Source organism: Bombina bombina, chromosome 6 (assembly GCF_027579735.1).
Source record: "Bombina bombina isolate aBomBom1 chromosome 6, aBomBom1.pri, whole genome shotgun sequence".
NCBI classification, from domain to species: Eukaryota; Metazoa; Chordata; class Amphibia; order Anura; family Bombinatoridae; genus Bombina; species Bombina bombina.
Genome location: NC_069504.1, coordinates 833,492,165 through 833,510,964, shown reverse-complemented (window position 1 = coordinate 833,510,964; position 18,800 = coordinate 833,492,165). Strand labels below are relative to the sequence as shown.

At 38.8% G+C, this 18,800-nt stretch overlaps 1 protein-coding gene across 4 annotated transcripts in view; it reads right to left on the bottom strand.

Moving 5' to 3' along the window:
* The window catches only part of ARHGAP25 (Rho GTPase activating protein 25), a 372,857-nt gene that overhangs the window by 92,565 nt on the left and 261,492 nt on the right, over positions 1–18,800 (bottom strand). For all 4 annotated transcript variants that reach the window (XM_053718200.1, XM_053718203.1, XM_053718201.1 and 1 more), the window contains exon 3: positions 15,299–15,386. In XM_053718200.1, coding sequence (XP_053574175.1) covers positions 15,299–15,386 — 88 coding nt within the window. The remainder of the gene's footprint in view (positions 1–15,298; positions 15,387–18,800) is intronic.

Here is an 18,800-nt window from a genome sequence, read left to right as displayed (position 1 = left end):
ACCGGAGTGCAATCGGTGCAATAAAGCATTTGGCTGTCAGTAACACAAATTGAAGATTTGTTATCAAACCCTTGTTTCAAGTATGTACCAGTAAGCAGTAATTTTCTACTTTGCTTCCAGTAATACATCTGACCTATGTCCTCTGCAGCTTAAATGGACATAAAACCCCAATTTTTTCTTTCATGATTCATAGAGAGCATGTGATTTTAAATAACTTTAGAATTGTCTTCTTTTATCTCATTTGTTTTGTTCTTTTGATATTCTTTGTTGAAAAGGGATACCTACGTAGACTCAGGAGCTGCTGATTGATGGCTGCAGATCTTTGCCTCATGCTATTGGCTCAGCCAATGCTTTAAGACAGTGGCCTCTAGTTATGAAGCTCCGTATTTTGCTGCATTCGCCGGCCCAATACGCTCGCCTAAGCTCGCCTTACATCACCGCCGCGAACCTGAATACGTTCGCCAGTTATCAAGAAAGCTGTCAAGAAGCCGCGCACCAAGTACGGAGCGATGAGCAGCGGACTGTTGTTAACTGACAGTTATCGATCTCGCTGCTCATCGGCTTCTTCGCAGCTTTCTTGCTAGCCTGTCACTAAGCACCCACACTATACTATACTGTTTTACCCCCTAAACCGCCGCTAACGGAGCCCCCCGCAACTGAATAAACTTATTAACCCCTAAACCGCCACTCCCGGACCCCGCTGCAACTCTAAAAAATATATTAACCCCTAAACCGCCACTCCTGGACCCCGCCGCAACTATAATAAATATATGAACCCCTAAACCGCCGCCACCTACATTATACTTATTAACCCCTAATCTGCCACCCCCTATACCGCCGCCACCTACATAAAGTTATTAACCCCTATCCTGCCGATCCCGGACCCCGCCGCAAATAAATTAATTGTTTAACCCCTAAACCGCCGCACCCGGAGCCCGCCGCCACCTACATTACATTTATTAACCCCTATCCGCCCCCCCTATACCGCCGCCACCTACATTACATTGATTAACCCCTAATCTACCCCCCTACACCGCCGCCACTATATTAAATGAATTAACCCCTAAACCTAAGTCTAACCCTAACACCCCTCTAACTTAAATATTATTTCAATTAATCTAAATAAATATTCCTATCATTAAGTAAATTAATCCTATTTAAAACTAAATACTTACCTATAAAAAAAAACCTAAGATAGCTACAATATAATTAAAGGGACAGTCTACACCAGAATTTTTATTGTTTTAAAAGATATATAATCCCTTTATTACCCATTTCCCAGTTTTGCATAACTAACACATTTATAATAATATACTTTTAACCTCTGTGATTATCTTGTATCTAAGCCTCTGCAAACTGCCCCTTTATTCAGTTCTTTTGACAGACTTGCAGTCTAGCCAATCAGTGCCTGCTCCCAGATAACTTCTCGTGCACAAGCACAGTGTTATCTATATGAAATACGTGAACTAACACCCTCTAGTGGTGAAAAACTGTTAAAATGCAATCTGAAAGAGGTGGGCTTCAAGGTCTAAGAAATTAGCATATGAACCTCCTAGGTTAAGCTTTCAACTAAGAATACCAAGAGAACAAAGCAAAATTGGTGATAAAAGTAAATTGGAAAATTGTTTAAAATTGCATGCTCTATCTGAATCATGAAAGTTTATTTTGGCCTAGACTGTCCCTTTAATAATTACATTATAGCTATTTTAGGTTTTATTTTTATTTTACAGACAACTTTGTATTTATTTTAACTAGGTACAATAGCTATTAAATAGTTATTAACTATTTAATAGGTACCTAGATAAAATAATTACAAAATTACCTGTAAAATAAATCCTAACCTTAGTTACAAATACAACTAACACTACACTAGCAATAAATTAATTCAATAAATTAACTACAATTATCTAAAATAAAATACAATTAAATAAACTAAACTATATTACAAAAACAAACAAACACTAAATAATAAAAAAATATTACAAGAAGTTTAATCTAATTACACCTAATCTAAGCCCCCTAATAAAATAAAAAAGCCCCCCAAAATAATAAAATTCCCTACCCTAAACTAAATTACAAAAGTAACCAGCTCTTTTACCAGCCCTTAAAAGGTCTTTTTGCGGGGCATTGCCCCAAAGTAATCAGCTCTTTTACCTGTAAAAAAAAAGCAATACAATACCCCCCTCCCAACATTACAACCCACCACCCACATACCCCTACTCTAAAACCCACCCGATCCCCCCTTAAATAAACCTAACACTACCCCATTGAAGATCACCCAACCGGGCCGAACTCTTCATCCGATGCGGGCACAAGTGGTCCTCCAGCCGGGCAGAAGTCTTCATCCGATCGGGTCAGAAGAGGTCCTCCATCCAGCCGAAGTCTTCATCCAAGCAGCATCTTCTATCTTCATCCCTCCGGTGATGAGCGGCTCCATCTTGAAGACCTCTGGCGTGGAACATCCAGCTCTACCGATGACTACCCGACGAATGTATGGTCCTTTAAATGACGTCATGCAAGATGCGACGTAGAATGCGACGTCAATTCTATTAGCTGATCTAATCAGCCAATCGAATTGCACTTCAATCCGATTGCCTGATTACATCAGCCAATCGGATATTTCCTACCTTACTTCCGATTGGCTGATAGAATCCTATCAGCCAATCGGAATTTGAGGGACGCCATCTTGGATGACGTCATTTAAAGGACCAGTCATTCGTCGGGTAGTCGTCGGTAGAGCTGGATGTTCCGCGCCGGAGGTCTTCAAGATGGAGCTGCTCATCGCCGGAAGGATGAAGATAGAAGATGCTGCTTGGATGAAGACTTCTGCCCAGCTGGAGGACCACTTGTGCCCGCATCGGATGAAGAGTTCGGCCCGGTTGGGTGAAGATGGCTCATGGTAGGGTGATCTTCAATGGGGTAGTGTTAGGTTTATTTAAGGGGGGATCGGGTGGGTTTTAGAGTAGGGGTATGTGGTTGGTGGGTTGTAATGTTGGGGGGGTATTGTATTGCTTTTTTTTACAGGTAAAAGAGCTGATTACTTTGGGGCAATGCCCCGCAAAAAGCCCTTTTAAGGGCTGGTAAAAGAGCTGGTTACTTTGGGGCAATGCCCCGCAAAAGGCCCTTTTAAGGGCTGGTAAAAGAGCTGGTTACTTTTGTAATTTAGTTTAGGGTAGGGAATTTTATTATTTTGGGGGGCTTTTTTATTTTATTAGGGGGCTTAGATTAGGTGTAATTAGATTCAACTTCTTGTAATATTTTTTTATTTTTTGTAATTTAGTGTTTGGTTTTTTTTGTAATATAGTTTAGTTTATTTAATTGTATTTTATTTTAGATCATTGTAGTTAATTTATTTAATTAATTTATTGCTAGTGTAGTGTTAGGTGTATTTGTAACTTAGGATTTATTTTACAGGTAATTTTGTAATTATTTTATCTAGGTAGCTATTAAATAGTTAATACCTATTTAATAGCTATTGTACCTAGTTAAAATACAAAGTTGCCTGTAAAATAAAAATAAACCATAAATAGCTATAATGTAATTATTTATTATATTGTAGCTATCTTAGGGTTTATTTTATAGGTAAGTATTTAGTTTTAAATAGGATTAATTTATTTAATGATAGGAATATTTATTTAGATTAATTGAAATAATATTTAAGTTAGGGGGGTGTTAGGGTTAGGGTTAGACTTTTGGGGTTAATTCATTTAATATAGTGGCGGCGGTGTAGGGGGGGTAGATCAGGGGTTAATAAATGTACTGTAAGTGGTGGTGGTGTAGGGGGGGGGGCCAGATAGGGGTTAATAAATGTAATGTAGGTGGCGGCAGGCTCCGGGTGCGGTGGTTTAGGGGTTAAACAATTAATTTATTTGTGGCGGGGTCCGGGATCGGCAGGATAGGGGTTAATAACTTTATGTAGGTGGCGGCGGTATAGGGGGAGGCAGATTAGGGGTTAATAAGTATAATGTAGGTGGCGGCGGGGTCCAGGAGCAGCGGTTTAGGGGTTCATATATTTATTAGAGTTGCGGCGGGGTCCGGGAGCGGCGGGTTTAGGGGTTAATAAGTATAAAGTAGGTGGCAGCGGTGTCGGGGCAGCGGTTTAGGGGTTAATAAGTATAAAGTAGGTGGCGGCGGTGTAGGGGGGGCAGATTAGGGGTGTTTAGACTCGGGGTACATGTTAGGGTGTTAGGTGCAGACACTTCCCATAGGAATCAATGGGATATCGGGCAGCAGCGAACATGAGCTCTCGCTGCAGTCAGACTCCCATTGATTCCTATGGGATCCGCTGCCTCCAGGGCGGCGGATTGAAAACCAGGTATGCTGGCCCGGAATAGTGGCGAGCGTACCTGCTAGTTCTTTGATAACCAGCAAAAGTAGTCAGATTGTGCCGAACTTGCGTTCGGAACATCTGTAGTGACGTAACCATCGATATATGTGTCAGACTGAGTCCGGCGGATCGTATGTTACGTCACTAGATTCTACTTTTGCCAGGCTGTAGGGCTTGATAACTATGGCGAATCAGCCTCGCCACAAATACGCTGCGGAATTCCAGCGTATTTGCGGTTGATGGCTTGATAACTAGAGGCCAGTGTTTCTCAGGCCAGTGTTTCTCAACCCCAGTCTTCAAGTACCTCTAACAGTGCAGGTTTTCATTATAGCTGAGCTAGAGCACAGGCGAAATAATCAGCTGATCAGTAACCATGGTAACCACCTGTGCTCTAATTCAGCTATAATGAAAACCTGGACTGTTGGGGGTACTTGAGGACCGCAGTTGAGAAACACTGCTTTAAGCTAGCTCCCAGCAGTGCATTGCTGCCTATTGAACAAATATTTTCACAATAATGAAGCAAATTAGATAATAGAAGTAAATTGGAAAGTTATTTAATATTGAATGCTCTATCTGAATCAGGAAAGAAAAAACATGTGTTTCAAATCCCTTTAACTCATATGCTCACTGCACACAACATTACTTATAGGAGAACCAAGCAGGGAATAGCACTGTTCTTGGCTGGTATTCAGGGGTCTATTTATCATGCTCTGAACGTAGCTTGATGCCCCGAATTTCTGGCAAGATCGAGCAATCGTATCCGTCCGCACAATGATAAATGGACCCCTCAGAATGGAACAGGTGGGTCATATGTTAGTGTCGGTGAGCTTCTTTGCATGCTAAATATTACTTAAAGGAGGTTGGAAGGACATTTGGGCCATGGCAGCTATTCCTAGTGACAGTTGGGGAGACGTGAGTGCATCTTAAATCACAGTAGAGGAGGCAGCTGGCAGAGCAATTTGCTGTGTACTAAGTCTTCGTTTTTAAGCCATCTTGGTGACCTGGATCCTTTTATTTGTATAGCCTTGCTAACAGTAACACAATATCATACCTCCCTAAATTTACTGAATGGTTTCTAAGACTGGGAGGACTAGGCTGAAGGGAGACTTGTGGGGGGAGTAGAGGGATTTTGACAGAGTCACTATAGACAGGTTGGAATCACTGGTGTTCTGTGAGCAGGATATTACAGGCTGTGGGCTGAGTGTATGGACTGTGAGCTGAATTAGGGTTTTCCCTGGTTTCACTATTAAAGGGCCATGATACCCAAATGTTGACACACTTGAAAGTGCTGCAGCATAGCTGTAAAAAGCTGACTAGAAAATATCACCTGAACATCTCTATGTAAAAAAGAAAGATATTTTACCTCAAAATGTCCTAAGTATTCAAAACCCCATTGCAAAGGACTTTAAGCAGCAAATCAGTATGGGGTAGGTTTGCAACCTCAGCTATGTTTTCCTGGACACTTATGAGTTACACATGCTGCGGGGTGTGCAGGGAGGAACATGTATTGTGTTTCTGGACAGCACTTTTCATATTCCTCCCTGCACACCCTGCAGCATGTGTAACTTATAAGTGTTCTGTATTTTAAGAGACGGGTGGCAACCCTATTATGGGGCCCATTTATCAAGCTCCGAATGGAGCTTGAGAGTCCATGCTTCTGGCGAGCCTGCAGGCTCGCCAGAAACAGCAGTTATGAAGCAACGGTCTAAAGACTGCTGCTCCATAACCCTGTCCGCCGGCTCTGAGCAGGTGGACACACATCGCCGAAAATCAACCTGATCGAGTACGATAGGGTTGATTGACACTCCCTGCTGGCGGCCGATTGGCCGCAAATCTGCAGGGTGCAGTGTTGCACAAGCCGCTCACAAGAGCAGCTTGTGCAATGCTGAATACGGAGAGCACATTGTTCTTCACATTCAGCGAGGACTAGCGGACCTGATCCGCACTGTTCCCTATTCAGTTTAAGGAAGTTTACTATGAAATCTCATGAAAATTAAGTGAAATCTCATGAGATCTTAGTGACTGCTGATGCTGATTGGCTGCTGTTCATTTCTTCATTTCTTCATTTTTTTTTTTTTCTTATTTTTTACCGGCAGCTCGACAGCAGCAGCTGAGTATAAATTTTTACACAGAACTTACTCTGCTGAGCTGAGGAAATTGTGAGGTAAAATATCTTCCTTTTTTACATAGAGATGCTCAGGTGATATTTTCCTGTCAGTTTTTTACAGTTATACTGCATCAGTTTCAAGTGATTTAGCATATGAGCATTATGTCCCTTTAAGATTGAGATACCTATAACTATTTTGATAACTGTTATATTAATTCTGTCAGTGATGCATTTAAATTAAGTTAAAATAACGTTTAACTCCTGTTTCTTTTGTTTAAAAATTGTACTTCGGGCACTTCAATTGTGCTAATATAACCTCTTTCTTGTGTGTTAAAATAATTTTTCTAGCATTTTAAAAAACAGGTTCTAGATTTTGCTTTATGACTTTTCTAGGGAGCGTAGGACATTGCACAATTTTTCCACAAAAGCGTGTTTACTGTTCCTTTAAGGTTGTTGCATTGCAAAATATAGGTTTTGTAAACTAATATTTCATAAATATCTTCCACTTTTACATTTCTGTTTAAAATATTTAAAATAAATAGCTTTCAAGTTTCATAATAGGATATGAAACCTCTGCCCAGTGGTTTTCAGGATATGCAGAAAATGATTTTCACACTGGGGCTTTATAATATAATATATATAGTATTATTATTGTTATTTTTTAAAGTTGTCCCAGTTTTCAAACCGGCTGTTTTTTGCTATTACAATCAACCGTTTCAAATTATTGTGAACTGTTTTTCTCTTAATATGTAAGGCTACCCAAATTACAGCCATGGTGATTCCAAAACATCTGGAAGAAGGCAGCCAATAGAAAATTAGATCATCATAAAAAATTGATTCTTTATAGCTGATGACTTGCTTGTGTGTTTGACTGTAGATTGTAAAAGTCTCCTAACAAACTCAGTACAGGACTAATATTTAATTAACATTTTCTTTATTATTTTCATCCTATGATCAAAGGTTTGCTGCGGCCAATGAAAAATACATAATTATTTCTTTCCAGTTTTGTAATGTTCACTCCAGGTGAAATTTCCTAAATAGTGTGCTTTCCCTCACCATGTAGACCAGTATTTCTCAACTGCAGCCCTCAAATACCCCTGTCCCCTAACAGGCCATATTTTTATATCTTAACCAGAGCACAGGTGAACTAATCAACTTGTGGGTGAGGTCAGGTTAATAATCATGGTTACTTATCATTTGATTATTTACTTGTGCCCTAGTTAAGATATCATGAAAATCTGGCCTGTTAGAGGTACTTTAGGACTGAAGTTTAGAAACAATGATATAGACGATACAGGGTCAGATTACAAGTGGGGTGCAAAATTGCTCTTACTCGAGCGAGATATTTGCGCTTCACACGTAATACCAGGGCATGCAATTGTGCGCTGGTATTTAAAGAGTGGTACAATACGAACGCAAGCTAGGAAGATATGCGCTCAATAAAGCGCGCTTCCATAGACTCCAATGGGAGCCTCGTTCTCATGCTGTGAGACATGGCATGAGAACTAGTACAGTGAAGGGGGTAAGTCACGCAGCGATGGGCATCAAATGCAAACATATATGTATATGAATATATACATATATATTTATGTGTTAATATGTGTATATAAACATATTAACACATAAATATATATGTATATAAGCATATATATTTACAGGGAACACACAGTTCCCATAGACTGCTATGTAAAGGCACTTTTCAGTGCTGTTTTTATTCTAACACCCCACATCCGCCACATTTAACCCCTTATAACTGCTTAGTGCAGTTTTTTTTAAATAAAAAAATCTCATATTTTTTATTTTTAAAAAAACACACTACATTTTGGAGGCAATTGGGGTACATTTAGAAAATTAACCAGAGATCTGACCTCTGGCTAATTTTCTGAGAGCTAATTGCTACTGCCAGTTGTGGCAGCAATAACCAGCCTCTTGTTATAAATTAGCGCTCCACTTGTAATCTAGCCTACAGTATGAAAATATAGACTTCACTTCCTTAGAACATCCTGAAAAGTTTGCAAATGAATGCAAATGTATTGTTTTGATCATTAGAACAGAGCTTGACAAATATGTTAAAAATCTAGAAGCCAAATAAAAAATCTAGGTATTTGAGAGAGACAAATAGACCGTTGCATTGGCAGTGGGAAGGACAAAAATAAAACTATTGCATTAATCTCACAGGGCATTGCAATTATACAAAAAATGCACTGTCATCAATGGACACATCAATTTAAAAAAAACAATTGCATTAGTGTCAGTGAATATTAAAATTATACAGTGAGCATGAAAATTAATTACATAAATTAAATACAATTACCTAAATTAAAAAAACAAACAAACAGTAAATTACACAAAATAAAAAAAGTAATTATCAGATATTTAAACTAATACACCTAATCGTCTAATCTAATAGCCCTCTAATAGCCCTAAAGTGTTTTGATTGGTTAGAGGAGGTGTTTAAAGCAGTAGGCTTCTTAGAATGTGTATAACAGCCTGATGAAACGGCTCTGTGTAGCCGAGAAACGCTTTGCTTTTATGCATTGTTTTTAAAACATTTTAATAAATTGTTTTAATCTACTTTGCTGGAGTTTGCTCCTTCCTCTTTCCAGCTTTTGGACTTTGTTACTTAGCTCTCGGCAATCGGGAGCGTCACACACGGTGTATCACTATCCTCTTATCCCTCTGCCAGTGTTTGGATTTCGGCATACGAAGAGGAGGGTGTGTGAGTATCCAGCGATCCTGATTGGCCACACGGAACTTGGTCCGGCTCGAGGATTGGTTGCTGCCGTTGTGAGTCTTCCGGGCGACGCTGAGGTCCCGGCCTGCTTTGTTAGGGACGTTCAAGTGCCGCCCTGCTTGTGAGTACCATTATCCTTCTAACCTACTTGTCAGGGTCTTTTGCGTTATCACCATATTGGCGCCTTCCTGTTTCCCCACTAAAAAAATCTAACACTAACCCCCGAAGATCCACTTACAGTTTTTGAAGACCCGACATCCATCCTCAACGAGGCCGTTAGAAGTCCTCAACGAAGCGGCAGAAGTCTTCATCCAACCGGGCAGATGTCTTAATCCAATGGGACAGAAGTCTTCATCCAACGGGGCAGAAGTCTTCATCCAGATGGCATCTTCTATCTTCATCCATCCGGTGCGGAGCGGGTCCATCTTCAAGACATCAGGTGCGGAGCATCCTCTTCTCTTGACGTCTAACGAAGAATGAAGGTTCCTTTAAATGACGTCATCCAAGATGGTGTCCCTTGAATTCCGATTGGCTGATAGAATTCTATCAGCCAATCGGAATTAAAGGTGAAAAAATCCTATTGGCTGATGCAATCAGCCAATAGGATTGAGCTCGCATTCTATTGGCTAATTGGAACAGCCAAAAGAATGCAAGCTCAATTCTATTGGCTGATTGGATCAGCCACTAGGATTGAAGCTCAATCCTATTGGCTGATTGCATCAGACAATAGGATTTTTTCACCTTTAATTCCAATTGGCTGATAGAATTCTATCAGCCAATCAGAATTCAAGGGACGCCATCTTGGATGACGTCACCTAAAGGCACCTTCATTCTTCGTTAGACGTCAAGAGAAGAGGATGCTCCGCGCCTGATGTCTTGAAGATGGACCTGCTCCACGCCGGATGGATGAAGAAGGAAGATGCCGTCTGGATGAAGACTTTTTCCCCGTTGGATGAAAACTTCTGCCCGGTTGGATGAAGACTTCTGCCGCTTTGTTGAGGACTTCTGCCGGCTTCGTTGAGGAGGGATGTCGGGTCTTCAAAAACTGTAAGTGGATCTTCGGGGTTAGGGTTTTTTTAAGGGTTTATTGGGTGGGTTTTATTTTCAGATTAGGGCTTTTGGGTGGAAAAAGAGCTAAATGCCCTTTTAAGAGCAATGCCCATCCAAATGCCCTTTTCAGGGCAATGGGGTGCTTAGGTTTTTTTAGTTAGGATTTTATTTGGGGGGGTTGGTTGTGTGGGTGGTGGGTTTTACTGTTGGGGGGTTGTTTGTATTTTTTACAGGTAAAATAGCTGATTTCTTTGGGGCAATGCCCCGCAAAAGGCCCTTTTAAGGGCTATTGGCAGTTTAGTTTAGGCTAGGGTTTTTTTTATTTTGGGGGGGCTTTTTTTATTTTGATAGGGCTATTAGATTAGGTGTAATTAGTTTAAATATCTGATAATTTCTTTTTTTATTTTGTGTAATTTAGTGTTTTTTGTTGTAATTTAGGTAATTGTATTTAATAAATGTAATTGATTTAATTGTAGTGTAAGGTTACGTGTTAGTGTAAGACAGGTTAGGTTTTATTTTACCGGTAAATTTGTATTTATTTTAGCTAGGTAGTTAGTAAATAGTTAATTAACTATTTACTAACTATTCTAACTAGTTAAAATAAATAAAAACTTGCCTGTGAAATAAAAATAAAACCTAAGATAGCTACAATATAACTATTAGTTATATTGTAGCTAGCTTAGGGTTTATTTTACAGGTAAGTATTTAGTTTTAAATAGGAATTATTTAGGTAATGATAGTAGGTTTTATTTAGATTTATTTTAATTATATTTAAGTTAGGGGGTGTTAGGGTTAGACTTAGGTTTAGGGGGTTAATAAATTTAGTATAGTGGCAGCGACATTAGGGGCGGCAGATTAGGGGTTAATAAATATAGGTAGGTGGCAGCAATGTTAGGGGTGGCAGATTAGGGGTTAATAATATTTAACTAGTGTTTGTGATGCGGGAGTGCAGCGGTTTAGGGGTTAATATGTTTATTATAGTGGCGGCAATGTCCGGAGTGGCAGATTAGGGGTTAATAATTTAATTTTAGTGTTTGCAATGCGGGAGGGCCTCGGTTTAAGGGTTAATAGGTAGTTTATGGGTGTTAGTGTACTTTTTAGCACTTTAGTTATGAGTTTTATGTTACAGCTTTGTAGCGTAAAACTCATAACTACTGACTTTCAGTTTATGTTATGGATCTTGACGATATAGGCTGTGCCGCTCACTTTTTGGCCTCCCAGGCAGACTCGTAATACCGGCGCTATGGAAGTCCCATTGAAAAAAGGACTTTTTCAAAGCTGCGGTAATTACGTTGCGTTATTGCCAAAAAAGTGTGCGGTGCAGAAATACCTGCAAGACTCATAATACCAGCGGTAGTGAAAAAGAGCCTTAACGCTGCTTTTTCACTCATACCTCAAAACTCGTAATCTAGCCAAAAGTTTGTAATTTGAAAGGAAAATATAAAACATAATCTAATTTCTTAAAAATATTTGGTTTTGAATTCACTCATTTATTTAAAAAAAAAATCTGTATTTGTTTTTAAAAAAATACTGATTATTAAACTAAGCAGCAGGACCACACTATTAAAAAGGTAATGACCGGACCATTTTTCAATTTTCTTACCCTTAATGACAATGGCTATTTTTACATTTCTGCAGTGTTTGCGTTTAGCTGTAATTTTCCTCTTACTCATTTACTGTACCCACACATATTATATACCGTTTTTCTCGTCATTAAATGGACTTTCTAAAGATACCATTATTTCCATCATATCTTATAATTTACTAAAAAAAAAAAATGATAAAATATGAGGAAAAAATTGAAAAAAACACACTTTTTCTAACTTTGACCCCCAAAATCTGTTACACATCTACAATCACCAAAAAACACCCATGCTGAATAGCTTATAAATTTTGTCCTGCGTTTAGAAATACCCAATGCTTACATGTTCTTTGCTTTTTTTGCAATTTATGGGGCAATAAATACAAGTAGCACTTTGCTATTTCCAAACCACTTTTTTTCAAAATTAGCGCTAGTTACTTTGGAACCCTGATATCTGTCAGGAATACCTGAATATCCCTTGACATGTATATATTTTGTTTTAGAAGACATCCCAAAGTATTGATCTAGGCCCATTTTGGTATATTTCATGCCACCATTTCACCGCCAAATGCGATAAAAAAAAAAAAAGTTCACTTTTTCACAAATTTTGTCACAAACTTTAGGTTTCCCACTGAAATTATTTACAAACAGCTTCTGCAATTATGGCACAAATGGTTGTAAATGCTTCTCTGGGATCCCCTTTTTCAGAAATAACAGACTTATATGGCTTTGTGGTTGCTTTTTGGTAATTAGAAGGCCGCTAAATGCCGCTGCGCACCACACATGTTTTATGCCCAGGAGTGAAGGGGTTAATTGGGGAGCTTGTAGGGAGCTTGTAGGGTTAATTTTAGCTTTAGTGTAGTGTAGTGTAGTAGACAACCCCAAGTATTGATCTAGGCCCATTTTGGTATATTTTATGCCACCATTTCACCGCCAAATGCGAGCAAATAAAAAAAAAAAACTTTACATTTTTCACAATTTTAGGTTTCTCACTGAAATTATTTACAAACAGCTTGTGCTATTATGGCAGAAATTGTTGTAAAAGCTTCTCTGGGATCCCCTTTGTTCAGAAATAGCAGATTTATATGGCTTTGGCGTTGCTTTTTGGTAATTAGAAGGCCGCTAAATGCTGCTGTGCACCACACGTAAATTATGCCCAGCAGTGAAGGGGTTAAATTAGGTAGCTTGTAGGGAGCTTGCAGGGTTAATTTTAGAGATCAGCCTCCCACCTGACACATCCCACCCCCTGATCCCTCCCAAACAGCTCTCTTCCCTCCCCCACCCCACAATTGTTACCGCCATCTTAAGTACTGGCATGTGCACGTGCGCCCACGTGCACACGCACACCCGTGCATGTGCACGCGCGCATCGTGTACGCGCGCGCATCGTGCATGCGCGCGCACACGCTCCCTCCTCCCACCGGACTAAGGCACCATCGGCACCATCGCTACCGGTGCAGAGAGGGCCACAGAGTGGCTCTCTCTGCATCGGAGTCTTGTAAAGGGGTATTGCAGGATGCCTCCATATCGAGGCATCACTAAAATACCCTCAGAGCTGCTGGAAGTGATTGTGATCACTTCCAGCACTCTGTTAGACAACTGACGTACCAGGTACGTCCATTGTCATTAACTGCTTGTTAATGCATGACGTACCTGGTACGTCAGTTGTCATTAAGGGGTTAAGGCAGAGCTTTCCAAACTTTTCATGTTGGTGACACACCTTTTAGACCTAAATCATTTTGCGACACAGTAATTCAGTTGTACTAGCAAACAGGAGGTTAAACTAACTTGTTTTAAGAGATAAGGACACATACATAAATTATTTATTAACAAATTGTAATTACAAGTAACAGTATGTAAGTATGTGCAAGAATTAAAAAAAAGTTTAAAAAAAACAATAGCTACTTACTATTTTAATGGGATGTATGAGGTTGATGGGATATTCACGGTTTCTGAATATTTGGTGGAATATTAGATAAAGACAATAGTATTTTATCATCAAGCATTTTTAAGCTTCCACTTCCTATCCATATATCAAGAGCAGGAGCAGCAATGCACTACTGGGTGCTAGCTGCAAAAACCCCCACACTTTGACTTTTGACTTCAGCTCAGCATTTAGACTGCTTCCCTCAGAGCTCTGCAAGTCCAACTGACTATTGCCCGGGCTGCAAACACACTGCTGTCCCACTCACTTACTACATGTGCAGTCACAAGCCGATTGAGGAGACTACACGTGCAGTTAGGAGCCAATGTGCCGCCAATGGGAATAGTTTCAGTTCCCGCTAAGCTGTGCCAATAGGTTAAGATGATCTGTGACCCACTAGGTATCAATCATGTGTCAACCACGTGATATGAGTAGCAGGCAGGTGGAAAGTCGGAAACAAAAAAAAAATGTAAAAATAATTTTAAATGCCCAAAAATTTGTGCTGAAGCAGGGACACACCTACATACTGCTGCTGACACACTAATGTGTCACGACACACAGTTTGGAAAGCACTGCTTTAAGGGCTTTATTTGAAGAAATCTTTTTAAAAATCATGAACATTACACATTGCAGTACAGGTTATTCCGCAAATGGAAGAAAAAATGGGTAATAAAGGGATTATCTATCTTTTAAAACAATAAAAATTCTGGTGTAGACTGTCCCTTTAATATACTTTTTACCTCTGTGATTATGTTGTATCTAAGCCCCCTGATCACGACTTTTTATTTATTATCTATTGACTTGCATTTTATACAATTAGTGCTGTGCTGTGCTTACTCTTAAATAACTCAACGACATGAGCACAATGTAATCTATATGGCCCACAGGAACAAGCAGTCTCCTGTTGTGAAAAGCAAATACAAAAGCATGTAATAAGAGGCTGACTGTAGTGGCTTAGAAACAGGCAGAAAATGTAGAGGTTTAAATGTTATTAAAGTATATTAATATAACAATGTTGGTTGTGCAAAGCTGGGGAATGGGTAGTAAAGGCGTTGCCTATCTTTTTAAACAATAACAATTTTAGTGTTGACTGTCCCTTAAAGTAAGAGGTATATTTAAATAACTGATAACTCTATGGGGTAGATTTACTATTGTGTGGACGAAGATGATCCAATGCAGCGATCATGTCCGCCGCACATCGATAAATGCCAACAGAATACGCTGTCGGCATTTATCATTGCACAAGCAGTTCTGGTGAACTGCTTGTGCAATGCCACCCCCTGCAGATTTGCGGCCAATTGGCCGCTAGCAGGGGGTGTCTATCAACCCGGTCGTATGTGATCGGGCTGATTGCTGTACGCCGCCTCTGAGGTGGCATATGAGTTAAGTAGAAGCAGTCTTAACACCACTGCTTCTTAACTCCTGTTTCCGGCAAGCCTGAAGGCCCACGCGGCAACAGGTGCATTAGGCACCATTCGGGGCATGTTAAATCGGCTCCTATATATTTAAACCATAAATCAATTCATTCTGCTAGATATAATGTATGTAAAATAATTGGTGAACTATTTCTCTTACCTGGAATAATCTCAAAGATAAACTTTCCCACATCTTCAGGGTTCGATGAAACTTCATTGACTGTGCTTCTTGGTAAAAATAGGCAACCCTTTAATGAGTAGAAAGAGAGATGTAAATTTAGTAGGCTATACTGTATATTGTATATATAATAAGCATGACAATTACATTCCATCAAAATTTTGAGCAGCTCCCAAGTAATAGTATACTAATTATTCATTCATTATTTATTTACTTATTTATTTTGACCACTTTTCCTGTCATTTATTTCTGATTTTTGTTTTCCCACTGCCCCAGGGAGGCTAGAGTGTATCCTGCAGACTTCCAAAATCTGAGCCAGTAATATACTGCCCTGCATTTGCTTAATCATTTAGGAGCATATTTAGATATATATACCCCAAACTGGCTACAGCAGAGGAGATAAGATAAATTGGGGCCTATCTATCAAGCTCCCAATGGAGCTTGTTGCCCCGTGTTTCTGGCGAGCCTGCAGGCTCGCCAGAAACAGCAGTTATGAAGCAGCGGTCACAAAGACCGCTGCTTCATAACCCTGTCCGCCTGCTCTGAGCAAGGAATACGAGTACGATCGGGTTGATTGACAACTCCCTGCTGGTGGCCCATTGGCCGCGAGTCTGCAGGGGGCGGCGTTGCACCAGCAGCTCTTGTGAGCTGCTGGTGCAATGCTGAATATGGAGAGCGTATTGCTCTCCGTAGTCAGCGAGGTCTGGCGGACCTGATCCACACTGTCGGATCAGGTACGCAGGACTTTGTTAAATAGAGGCCATAGACTTAAGAGGCTTTATAAAATGCATATCCCAGAACTGCAAAATAATGCAAAATGACAGTTTCACATACTTTAAAATATTTTTTTTTTTGAAGATCTGTTGCAATGCAATGCTTAATTGGTGAAAGATACTTTGCATATACAACACCCCCCAAGATTAAATTGTATTCTCTATCTGAATCATGAAATAAACATTATTATCTAATTTGCTTTGTTCTCTTAGTATCCTTCTCTGAAAAGCATATCTAGGTAGGCTCAGGAGCTTGGAGCGAACTGCAGATTAGTGGCTGCACATATATGCCTCTTGTCATTGGCTTAATTATTGTTTTCAGCTAGCTCCCAGTAGTGCCTTATTGCTCCTTCAATAAAGGTTTTAAAAGAGAATTAGACAAATTTGATAATAGAAGTAAATTGCAAAGTTGCTTAAAAATGTATCTTATTTCTGAATCATGAAATAATTTTTTTGGATTTTGTGTATTTGGTTAACATTAAATAAGCAATGCCTATTTTTAAAATAGATTGAAGAACAATGTAAATTTATTCAGTTTAAAATATATACTAAATGCTGAACTTTATAATTACAGTTAAACCAAAAATAAACTTTCATGATTCAGATAGGGCATGCAATTGTAAACAACTTTCCAATTTACTTTTATCATCAAATTTGCTTTGTTCCCTTGGTGGTATTTTTGAAAAGCTAAACCTAGCTAGGCTCAAATTGATTTCTAAACCGTTGAAAACAGCCTCCTAGCTCAGAGCATTTTTAAAGTTTTTCACAGTTAGACAGTACTAGTTCATGTGTGTCATATAGATAGCATTGTGCTCACTCCTGTGGAGTTATTTAGGAGTCTGCACTGATTGACTAAAATGCATTTCTGTCAAAAGCACTGGGATAAAGGGGCAGTCTGCAGAGGCTTAGATACATGGTAATCACAGAGGTAAAAAGTATATTAATATAAACGTGTTGGTTATGACAAACTAGGGAATGGGTAATAAAGGGATTATATATCTATTTAAACAATAAAAATTGTTGGTGTAGACTGTTCCTTTAAGCAAGTTGGTGTGCTCTTTTATTGTAGATCTTAAACCAGCCCTGTTCTACAATATTGTCATAATGTTTATATTCTAAATATATACTAAATGTTACTTGGAGAAATGTTCCCTTCATGTGGCTGACATCCTGCACTTTATGTTTATAAAACACTTATACTACTCTGCCTTCAAACACTATAAGCACTAATGTCCTCCAGCCTGAAGTTATATTATCCACTTTTAATTCCCATCTTTACCTATTCCACCGTCCATCTCTACCAGTCTCTCACACTTAAAAAACAGAATTGATACTATACGACCATCCCACAAAAATGACTTCAACATAATTACTCCACCAAGTTTAGCCTACTCTAACCCAAATTTATCATCGCTACACCTATTCCATAGGATGAGGTATCCTCCTTCTTATGACATTCTTATATATATATATATATATATATATATATATATATATATATATATATATATATATATATATATATATATATATTTATATTCAAGGGATTGTTGATAAATACGTCTTACATTTCCTTGTATTAATTCCTCTTTTTTATTTCAACCCCAGTTCTCCAAAGAGAGCTCAAACATTAAAATTAGAAATGCCCTGCTTACAGCCAAGTCAAAGATATTTTCTCCTAGCTAATCCTTCTTGATCAACATGTAGACAACAACTTTTGGTATCTGTGAAATACACCCCCTTTTAGAATGCTATAAAGTGTAGTTCTAGGTTCCATTTTTTTCAGTCTACATATCATCCATAGGTTACCAACAAATCTACCTTTTTGCACCAGACCTATGATCATCTCTTCTTGCTCACATTAACACGTGTCCATCTTGAATCTTATCTTGGGTTATTGCTCATTGTCCAGTTCAACACCTCCAAAAAAGTGCTTCTTTATTCATTATCCATAATCCTCAAACCTAAATGATTGACTACCATGCCACTAACACCATAGTCATCATGGTTGGTGCCTTCCACCTACATTTAACCATATTTAACTATCACACTCAGTCCTCCCTGGTTAAATCATACTGCTTTCACCTTAAAAAAATATATCCACATTTTACCACATCCTCTTATTAAAGTCAACTAACATTCTATTCCACTCACTTAAGTCCAGCTCTAAGGAATTCCTTCCCTTGCACTGTGATAGTATATATACTGTACTGTATATCTATGTCTTTCAGAGATCTAAGTAGTCCCTAAAAATATGCCTGTTTATAGATGCATTTGTAAAAATGTTTCTCTGATTGTATTTGTGTCTGCCCATCACCTATTGCACCATAATTTCAGCATTTATGTCCTTTAATATTTAATTTCACTTCTCCTTGCAAAAAGATGGTATTCATCATAAAGTAACTCACAGAAAAACCCTCTTCCCCATGACGTGTACAGAATTCCTTTTCAAAATATTATTTTACTCTATACACAGATACCTATTTCCATGGCATTGCAGAATTTGTTTTTGCCATTTAAATGCATGTTAATAATAAAAAAATAGTACTACTATATAATACTATCTGTTTGCACTAGTATTGTTATTGTTATTATATAACATAATTAATTACATATTGTTGGTTTTCTACGTCCCCATGATACAAGCAGTCACATGACGGAACCAACCAATTGGAGTACAACATCATAAGGATAGATGTGCTGCCACCATC